The 11,548-nt window shown below is 30.9% G+C and overlaps 1 protein-coding gene across 1 annotated transcript; it reads left to right on the plus strand.

The window, feature by feature from the left end:
• Positions 1 to 6,333: 6,333 nt before the first annotated feature.
• LOC149475975 (zinc finger Y-chromosomal protein-like) lies at positions 6,334 to 8,758 on the plus strand. The gene is made up of 3 exons (XM_089712609.1): positions 6,334 to 6,419; positions 6,766 to 7,103; positions 7,701 to 8,758. The coding sequence occupies exons 2-3, from the start codon at positions 6,886 to 6,888 to the stop codon at positions 8,461 to 8,463; spliced, it is 981 nt and encodes a 326-aa protein (XP_089568735.1). The 5' UTR covers positions 6,334 to 6,419; positions 6,766 to 6,885; the 3' UTR covers positions 8,464 to 8,758.
• Positions 8,759 to 11,548: the final 2,790 nt, after the last annotated feature.

The following is an 11,548-nucleotide window of genomic DNA, read 5'->3' on the forward strand; positions in this document are numbered from 1 at the left end:
GTAGATAATATCAAATATTTTTTATTTCTTACTTTTCCGTTTTTGAAGTCGGTTTTTTTTAACGTAGTTTTTTTATATATTATGTATAGATATTATTACATTTCTATAAGTGGTGTATAATACTTCAAGTTGTCCTATAGACTGATATCTTAACTAGCTGATTTGCACGGCTTTGTTTGCGTTTATGACATTTTTTTGTATTTTTGAGCAAATTAATCTTTATAGCGTAAAACTACTAAAGGAAATATCGCGATAATATCCGTGCATCTGATACAACGATTAGACGGGACAAACAGATAGACACAAAAAAGAGATTAATATATCCCTCAAAACCTAATTAATTATATAATAAACCTTCCCCTTGAATCACTTTTTATATTAAAAAAACGCATGAAAATCCGTTGCGTAGTTTTAAAGATTTAAGCATAGGTACATAGGGACATAGGGACGGAGAAAGCGACTTTGTTTTATGCTATGTAGTGATACTCAACACGCATTTACAATGTCTTAGCTCTGAAAGTAATTGATTTATTTAGAACAAGTTTAACAAAGACACAGATTCCAATAATTACAAATCCAATTTTAACTCTAAATTCATAGTCTGACTTTTGTATAAATTTCTCAAAAATATGCAATATTTTCTCTAAAATTCTTTAAAAAGCTTTCCAATCGTAAATTTCTTGAAACATAAGGGTTTAGTACAATAAATAAAAAATTGAACGCAATAATACCTTACAAGAAATTAGATGTAGTTATTAGGGTTGTGGAGAAATATCATAGATTATTAAAGGTCTGTAACTTATTTGTCTGTGGATATTTATCATCTGTGGAAGGTGTCAAATTGTAGGTTAGAAGAGTATATAATATATTGTAATGGCCAAGAAGCTTATATCTAATACACTGGAGATTGCACTATGACCATTAACTTGTAACAAGAAAATATGACCTTGAATGACGCCTGTATGTTTTTTATCCCTTTCACACCAACTTGCCAAGTTAGGTATATAAGAGATTATACGGGGTGCCAGATTAAATATTAGTTTGAATTTAATAAGAATGTACTGCGATTCTACACAACTGCCTAATTGATGTAGACAGTTGATAACAAAACACAGCAAGTCAACGACTATTAATAAAGTGAGGGTAGTTGGGTCAAACGTCGTATAAACAACGTCCGAGCCCCTAGGCACGATTCGTACGAATGCGCCACGATTAAAAGGAAAGCGGCAATTTATAGTTTTCGACAGCTAAACATGTTTTGACAGGAAATAGTGACAAAAAATATTAAATCAAAAGTTACGTCTAACAATATTATATTTTCTTTAAAAAAAAACAGGAATGTTCTATTAATATTTTTATGGCAACTAGCCTAATCAGCTGTTCAATTAATTGCCTGAATGGTGTTCAGCCATTCAACGGAAAAGCTAGGAATGTGAATCAATTAACAAATTATTCAAATTTCGGTCCCTTTGAACGAAATTGTCAATTTTGTAGATGATTCCTTTGAATTTATGTAGAATGTTTTTATTCTAAAGTAATTTAAAAATAATTATGACTGATAGAAACAACGCACTTATAAATTAGTAGGATATTGCAATTAGTAGGTTTAGGCACTTGTAAGTAATAATAAATAATAAACTTAAGAATAAATGTTTTTGATTTATTTGTTTTAAAGGCTCGGTTGCTTATCTCTAGGGAAGTAAAACGTTGAGGCTATATACGAAAACTACATGACTTAATTTTTGGGGTTGTCTGTGTTCCGTACTATGATGACCCCCATTAATGTTTTATTTTTTTTAATTTTTAGTATTTGTTGTTATAGCGGCAACGGAAATACATGATTTGTGAAAATTTCTAGCTAGCTATCACGAGCTGTCTGTCTGTCTCCAGGCTGTATGAGATACAGTCTTGAGACAGACAGACAGCGGGGGCTTAGTAATAGGGTTCCCGTTTTACCCTTTGGGTACGGAACCCTAAAATTGCGGGCCTTGAGCGCGGGGACCGAATCCAGAAATTTAGTAACGAAAAATCTGACGCTCCCCACTCCGACGGGCGCGGAGGTGTGGCTTGAAGGCATAGCATGCAATAGCTTTACCGTGGCAGTCCCCGAGTGCCACGCGTCTTTTTTTATAATTAAAAATATTGTTTTTCTTGAAATAACTGTACTATAAAGATGTATTAGTTCCATTAATTATTCTATATTGTACATACATATGAGATACAGAAAATATAATGTGTATGAAAATAAAAATACGGAATAATCGTTAAGAAGCATTCTCTTCCAGTTATCTATAACTTCTTGCCAGAGAATTGAGATCTCTATAATAATACATATATGTAATACATAATATAGTCAAACGAAATATGATTTTTTTTATCTATAAAAATAAGGATATTTATTATTTATCTGTATTGAAATAAATATCTTATGACAATTTCTCTTAGCCCAAAATGACATCTGATTTACAGTTTTTTTATAAGCAAGTTAAGCTAGACGTAGTCCGGTCAGATTAGGGATGGGTACCCGTTCTATGGTTCTAGCAATTTCTATAGATTTAGAGCTGTTAATATCAAAAGTAGACAATAGTAAGCTACATACTATATTATGTACTTAAAATATTTTAGACTGTATTTCTACTAAGATAAAGCACATATTTGTATATCACAGTCCAAAAAGAGGCTTTACGTCTTAATTAGTACAGAAATGAAATACCAAGTTATAGAAGTATATTCATATCTCTTATATACAAACTAATGTAAAAGCGTGCGAGTGAGACGGAGTTATTTTGCATGTAAATTTCTTATATTGTAAAAATAGTAGGTACGATAAATCAGAAGAATCATTCAAATTAGCACCTTATTTCGTAGCAGTAATGCTCAAAGTATACGAATTATTATATCGTAAGACGGGATTCTTCTGATTTATCGTAGTTATTCTGTTTTAAGTATTGACGTACAATAAACAACTGTACTCACACTCACAAATCGTTCCAACCAAAACTCTGTCTACGCGTATATTAAGCAGAGTTTCGATGAGCGTATACTTTGAGCATTACTGCTACGAAATAAGGTGCTAATTTGAATGAAACTTTTATGCAACGCCGCTCGGACATATTTTGATAACCTTTTAATAGACGGTTGTGAGTCTAGTTGTTTAGACAACTGTTTGCTATAGATTCTGATTTGTTCTGTTATTGTTATTTTATGTATTTAATATGTACACAGTGAGACGTTGAGGGTGCAATTTAGATTTAATAGCCGAATGTTACAATAATGCTATTGTCTGGCTAACGAAAGATGAGACTGGAAAAAGGCGCCAAATTCAAAAAATCAACATATGGCAAACTAGGTTATAGTTGGAAATATAGTTTTAATACTTTTATTTATTATTTTCTCTTACGAGCAAAAAAAAATAACAAACTCTTCATCTGTTTAATATTGTTTTATGTAATATAGTACAGTTAAGTGATACAGATAGACAAAAAAGAACACCGAATGAAAGCAAGAAAAAACACAATAAAAATACAATTAAAGTTTGTTTAATCAATATAATCATATTAAATCTAAAAATTCAACCGCGAGTGAATAGTAAGAATCACTATCATTATCTCTGACTCTTATTATGAACTCTTCCATTTCTGCAGTTATTCCATCTCGTTTTTTATACTATCTTCAACACGAATAACATGGTCCGGTCATAGAAGAAATCTCGTCAAGATACTGATTTTGTGTCTTTAAACATTTTGAACGAAACAAATCATTCAATTTTTTTTATTGTTGCTTGAATAGTTTATAACTGAACTATTGGTATCATCCATATTACCTGCAAAATAATAAATATTAAACAATGCAATCAAAATGAATAGTATCAAAATATCAAAGTCACACTTAACAATGCATTGAGATATTTCACGTAAACACTCTTGTTTTTCCTTGAAAACTACATCTCTTTCAACTTGTTTCTTTTCAAATTTACTAATCACAGTAAAAAGAACCTTTTTTAAGTCGCTTTTCAATGTTTTCGTCTCGTTTTCAATTAGAAATCACTAAAATCGCGGAAATAATTTTCACTTTGACACATCAACAACTCAGGTTTTATTGACAATTACGTAATTATAAGTGTTGCCATATAAATTTTCGAAATAAAAAGCCAGTCTCATCTTTCGTTAGCCAAACTCTATCTTATTATATTTGTAATTGTACCTGTGTGTTCTCCAAATAAATAAATAAATAAATAAGCTATCATAGCTTTTATCTCAGACTGAGCGCGGCGACAGAATGTAAAAATTCCGTAACGAAAAAACCTAACACCCCCTTTCCAACCGGCACAGCGATGCGATGCTATGTAATAGCTTTACCACGGCAGTCCTCGAGTGCCACACGTATTTTTTTATTACACCAATGATTTTCAGTGTAAATGTGGACACTCCACGCCATCTACTGAGCGTTTGTGACATTTTAACCAATATGGTACGTTCGTTTAATTTGATAAAAATGGCCTTTCATTTTAATTCATGTCTCATAAAAAAAACAAGAAATGGTCTCTCATATATTATTGTTTTTAAAGCATTTATATTTTTTTGTTCTATTTGGAATAAGCAATGTTTTGTTATAGTGTATTTAATATTTATTTTTTATTTCTTTAAACAGTGTTTCTGTATATTGTGTAAATAAATGAATTGTTTAATAAAACTGATAAAGTATTTGTTGTTTTTTATTTTATAACATCCGAAATATACACCAGATTCAGATTCAGACCCAATAAAAAAAAATATCTAAGAGTTATCTGTTTTTTTTTTGTTAGTTCACCATCAGCTTCCATAAATCGTCCGTTCAAAAGGTTGGACTGGATTCATCTTTGTTAAATGTAATTTTTCATGGTCTATTAAGATGGAACAAGCTTACTTCTATAACCCCTCGTTTACACCAAAGTATAATACATGTATTTTACAAATTTGATGCAATGTTTTCGTTTCTCATAGACATGTGTAAAACATGTTGTATACAAAATTTGATACATGTAGGATAACTTATATGAAACTTGTTGGTTGAAAACTTCTAGTTGCCTGATCTAAGTTGCCTACATGTTTATGATCTCTTGTTTTTGTTGTAGCAATACTTGTAGAATTCGAGACAAATTCAGTCGTACCTACTTTTATAACTTCTATTACTTAAAAAAAAAAACTTGTGATATGTATGTATGTTGAAAACTTTATCCAACAAACATGGATACAGTTTAAAACTTGTTTGTTACTAGTATTATACAGAAATTGCAATAAAATAAACAATACTTATCTAAACCACGACTGTGTTTTGTAGGTGAGAACGCTATCAATGGATCAGACAAGTTCTACCATGTCACAGACTTCAGTGTAAACGCAAATGTGTTTTATACTTGTATAAATACTTGTTGGCTACAAAGTGTGAACGAAAGAATGTTTGAGACAGTCTCAATACATGTGTAAAATAAATAATTATGTTTTGAAAAGTATTCTACAAGTTTTGTATCAAACTAGTTTTTAACTTGTTTCTTGGTGAAAACGAGGGGTAAGTCATCATGCAAAAGTTTAGAGTGTTTCATGCACTATATTCGGGCTAGAAGCGAACTGTATAAAAATTAAAAATGCATTATAATATATTTGATACTAGAGGTCCGCCCCGGCTTCGCCCGTGGTACATATTTCGCAATAGAAGGTAGCCTGTGTCCTTTCTCGGGTATCAAAATATCTCCATACCAAATTTCATGCAAATTGGTTCAGTAGTTTAGGCGTGATTGAGTAACAGACAGAGCTACTTTCGCATTTATAATATTAGTATGGATTGTTAGACGTTCATGCAGCATGACAATTCACGTAGATGCATGCCAATACCAAGAGATTGACGATTGAGAGAGATTGACGTAGGCTGTAGATAAACGTATCTACAGGTTACGTCAATCTCATACATTAGTAGTCTATTCTATTGAACGCTACGCTAACAGAAAGCCACTTGACTAGGGGGGGGAGTAAAATGCCAAGAAAGTCATATTGTGACTTGCCACTTCCGGAGCGTTAATTAATAAATAAACCTTTTTACTTTTAATACCATTGTGATCTTCTATCAATATTTAGCCGCTTATCTAGCTTTCTATTTCAATTCTATGTTGATGCGAGATACAACAACGAACGAACTATATTTTCGTAAATTAGCTCATTCTCATTTTGTAAATCGTGTTGCCAAGGATAAAAAGGATTCCCTAATCATTGACAATTACTTGCTCTGTCATTTCACATTTGTGTCACAGTGTCACTGTCAAACACTCAGGTCTGTGACCGACAGAAACTATTATACGATCTCAATTTCATTTTTACAGTTATAAAGTTCAATAAAATTTATATTTACCGACAAATATTTTCAGTAAAATGAGAATAGTATATAAGGTAATAATACTACTAATAAGGCAATAAAAAAAGAGCGTGTTTGCCGAGCACACGTCTCAGAAGTGAAACTTCTTCGGTATTTTTTTGGCAAGATTCAAAGATACCAAAATCGTAGCCTCACTCAATGACGTGACGGTATTGCCATGACGCAACCTTGAAATTTTATTCTCAACGCGCATAAGAAGTTTTTCTTCAAAGAAACAAATAGGTATTTCAAGTCAAAAGTATTGAACTGATTGAAAACAAGATAGAGAGGATAGAAATAAGACGAAGTTATAACACTATTTTTATATATTTGAAGCTGTAAAGCCCCATAAAATAATATTTCCTTAAAATTAATTTTCAGGACACAAATCAGTAAAAACGGAGGCTCTATAGCCGCGAGAGGGCATTGGTTTGGTCCAGTATTTTCTTCCAGATTCCAGGTCCTTTGCCCAGGCTCGCCAGCTTTTCAATCAGTAAAAATATGACAACAATAAATAAATTAGATTGTCCGTATGAAGTCAAAGTTGAATTTATCGACACAGATGACACAAACACAATTACACCTAAAAATGAAGGTGAAATAACAATAGACGTAGAATTATTGCATAAAGAGAACTTTGTGGTGATAACTAATTATGAAGATTTGATAGTTGAAGCACCGAGACTGTGTTCTCTCTGTGACGGAATATTTCCCAATAGGTTTGTATTTATCTATACTAATATTATAAATCTGAAGAGTTTGTTTGTTTTAATGCGCTTATCTCAAGAACTACTGGTCCCATTTGAAAAATTCTTTCAGTGTTAGATAGCCCTATAATCCCTATATATCATCACGCTAAGACCAATAGGAGCGGAGCAATGCGGATAAAACCATGGGGCACAACTAGTATTTAAATATTTTCCCACAGAATATGTGTTATTTTAGTACATCTGTGCCTAGTATCATCAAAATCCTATCAGAGGCTTTCATGTGAAAGAGTAACAGACATGAATGGATACAATCTTACAAACTTTCGCCTTTATTATATATAAGTAGCATATAATAATAATAAGCTATGTATTTATGTTTGTTGATTCTCTTTTGGTAATAATAAATAACTATGTTTTATTATTTTTAGCATAATTTGGATATTAATATCATCTTATTTCAACTATATTTTTTTATCCTTATGTTACCATTTTTGATGCTTCAATATTAATATTTTGATTATCCTACAATAAAATATAAGTAACATTTATATCAAGGCTCAAAAGTCTGCACATCAAATATTTAACAAAATTTGTTTTTCATTTCAGCTATTCATTTCTACAACACAACTTACAGCATTTGATATTAAAACTCGATAAATGTGACGAATATTCTTGCAAGACATGTTCCGGCAAATTCTCAACACATCACGATTTAGAAAACCACAAAATAAACTGTATTTTATATGATTATAATAATAAATCAATATGTCCTATATGTAAGGAACATATAGAAAGTACAAAATTGAGATCGCACTTAAGAACACATCCAAATAAAGAAGCGAAATGTGAAATCTGTGGTGTAATAATCAAATCATTGAGTAATTTTAGGCATCATATACTGAATATACATAATAGGCAGTTTAAAACCTGTGAATATTGTGACAAAAGTATTAGACTATGTTATTACAGCGTTCATATAAAAAAAGTTCATAGTCACGAAAAAGTGAAGTGCGATCTGTGTTGCAAACATTTTAATTCAGTCGAAAATATGGAAAACCACAAGTCGTATATTCATGAAAAATTGAAAACCAAGCAAACCAAGGATTTTCAATATAAATGTTTTAGGTGTTCTAATTCTTTTAAATTGGAGAAGAATCTCATAGCACATGTAGAAAAATGTAAACCTCTCAAATGTGGTTTATGTGATTCAACATTTAAAAATAATCAGACGCTTAAGAGTCATTTGACTTGGGTGCATTATAGTGGGAATGGGCATAACTGTGAAATATGTGGTAAAACTTTTAAATCGCCATACAGTGTGCGTAAACATATGAAAACTTCACATTCTACAGATAAACATGAAAGTTGATATAATTTTTATGTTTTTTGGAAGAGAATATACTGATTATTATTATTCTATATATCTTTAAGATAGTATTTGATTTTACGCAAGTATATTGCGTTTCATTAAAGAAACGAATCTTCAATGGCGGCTAAAGCTGACACTGGCGTATGGTAGAGTCAGCAGAAAAAAAAAAAAAAATCACGTAAATGGATAATTATTTTATTAATTATTTCAAATTGTTTGTTGACAAACTTTTTGTTATGGTATTTGTGTATACATATAAATGAATTATCATATTTACGTATACAGAATGTAACAAAATCCCATTGAGATAATATTACTATACGTATGGAGGAGACACCACGAAAAAATCTGTGCGCCATTTTTTTGCTCTAACTAAGTTTTAAAAATTATTATCTAGTTAGGTTCTTACCGATGAAAGTTATTCCTTTGCACATTTCCGTATTATTTGTATTATTTGTGCAATATCGTAAAACACACGAAGGCATATTTGATGCGTTTCACTTTAAAACCATTAAAAAAAACCGCTCAACATACGTCATGTGGCGTATGTTGAGCGGAACATAAGTGATGTAGGCGGTGTCGTCTCCATATATGTATATCTCAATGCAAAATCCCCATAATATTTGTAATGAGCCCATAAACTGCCATAAAGCTGAACAACTTTTCCCAGAGAACATATTTTGTCAAATTCCAATAAAACATTATTTACTTTCGCAAATGCATAATTGTCATTGTAAATTTATGATAAAAACTATTATAGGGAAAAATCAAATACATTTTAGTGATTGTATTTTTCCATATTTTTTTGCATGCCGTACGGCCGTGTGTAAGCGAGAGGATTGATAAGCGCCGCCATTGTAGATTCGTTTCTTTAATGAACTGCGTTATAATATACTTTAACGGCCTTACTAATAAAAAGTTAAACAATGAATAAATTTCTACTATTTTCTACCATAGCTGTGTCCTGCTCTTGCTCACATGAAATGTCAATCATAAAAACAAGACAGGTTATTGCAATAACTAATCCATTGCAAAGCCAATGGGTAACTTTTATTAGTAAGACCGTTAGAAATTAAAGATTTTAAACTAAGTCAAGAGGTGATACTTATTTAATATACATGTAATTTGTTACATATAATAATTATAATTAATTTAAATGAATCAATTTTATGTTTTATTGTTATAGGTCTACCAGAATCTGATGGCATATTTATATTTAAGAAATAAAAGATTTTCATGTGGCAACTTATTTGACAACTATCAAATTGGTTGTCAAATTATTTGTCTTTTTTGCAGTTGATGAATAATTTTTAGGATTTTGTCTAAAAAATCTTCGAAAATGTCGAAAAAGCCGCTGTGATCACAAGCAAGAGGTGTTGTTTATAATGTGTATAGAAAAATATTTGATGAAGAAGGGTCAAACACATCACAATTTTCAATTTAGAAGATTTTATTGGTAAATTGGACTTACCCGCTTTGATACTTTCAATTAAAAAATATTATATGTAGGTAACTATAATATTGTTTGTTGATTGGAATATAATTTTATGAAAACATATTACAGGAGTTTCCAATACGGCTATTCGTCAAGTCCAAGCTGTCCAAGTAAATTTTATAATGTGTGTATCTGTTAATACTTACGAAAATAAACATAGTTTTATTTTATTTTTATTTTATTTTATAAAAAATTATAAGCAGGCTAGTTTTCTATCGATATAAGATCGATATAACATCGATATTTTCACATGGCATAGTAATAATGAACATACAAATATAGGTATGTGTAAATAATAATATGTATTACCTGTATAAAAGTAATATGTATATTATACATGTAAGTATGTACCTATATAATATTAAGTGGATATCTCATTATTAAGTACAGTATTGTCCACTTATGTAATGTGACTAATGATATTAAGAACAAACTAAAAAATAAGCAGTAGGTATCAAGATCGTTCAGTCCATTTTCCCTAGGGTTGCACACTCAAAATTTTGATTTCCCTAATTGCCATCAGATTCTGGTTTACCTATAATGAATTTCAGTATTGAAGTATTGGAATTTAGAGGAAAAGTATTATTAGGGTAAATAAAATAAATGTTTCTTAATATATGTCTTTTATTAATTCCTAAAATATTAATTATTTTATATATTACTAGCGTTCCGCCCCGACTTCGCCCGTGGTACATATTTACGTTTTCTCTACATACTACATAAGAACCATCCTCGTATTTCAAGGAATATAATAAAAAAAAGAATTATCGAAATCGGTCCACCCGTTCACGCGTGATGCCGTGACCAAGGAAAATTTTATATAGGTATATATATATATAAGACTAGCTGCTCCGTGCGGTTTCACCCCCGTGGCTCCACCCCTGTTGGTCGTAGCGTGATCATATATAGCCTATAACCTTCCTCGATAAATGGGCTATCTAACACCGAAAGAATTTTTTAAATCGGACCGGTAGTTCCCGAGATTAGCGCGTTCAAACAAACAAACAAACAAACAAACTCTTCAGCTTTATAATATTAGTATAGATGTAATAAGTAAGAATAGTGTCGATTTTAAAGAGCGGCAAAATTCAAAAGGATTTTTAAATGAGATAATAAATTGGCGCGTTTTTCACAATTTATATTATTTATTTATTCATATAAATGAATTATTTGTTATTTTTTTACAAGAACATAATATTTGTTACAATATGTATTATTTATATTTTAAGAATCTTTGTAAACAAATGTTGGTTGACCAAATAAATAAATATAGAACATAATTATATATTATACTCAGGGCTTCTCAGGGGAGACTGCATTACGCCAACACGCACACACGGTTTGACGACAAAATAACATGGCATCTTAGATTACAAAATAAAATACAGATGGAGCATGTCAATCATTCATCGCCCTTGTCAAAGAAAATACGAAATCAAAAACGAATACGTTCCTCCGCTAGTGCTATAGCGATTCTAGTGTCATGCAATACGTCAAAAGGGGTTTGATATTTTAGTAAAAAAATGCTGTCTTGTGATATTAAAACGCTGTAAAACTTGTTCCCGAAAACAAGCAAAAAGATAAAACATC

Source organism: Colias philodice, chromosome 29 (genome assembly GCF_061535455.1).
Source record: "Colias philodice isolate Cphi_HAF_F1 chromosome 29, ilColPhil1 Martin Lab GWU primary, whole genome shotgun sequence".
NCBI lineage: Eukaryota > Metazoa > Arthropoda > Insecta > Lepidoptera > Pieridae > Colias > Colias philodice.

What these genes read in the sequence shown, in the direction of transcription:
- LOC149475975 (XM_089712609.1), top strand. Translation starts at nt 6,886, where the DNA reads ATGACAACAATAAATAAATTAGATTGTCCGTATGAAGTCAAAGTTGAA. An exon ending in GACGGAATATTTCCCAATAG is followed by an intron (nt 7,104 to 7,700) that starts GTTTGTATTTAT and finishes TTTTCATTTCAG; the next exon opens with CTATTCATTTCTACAACACA.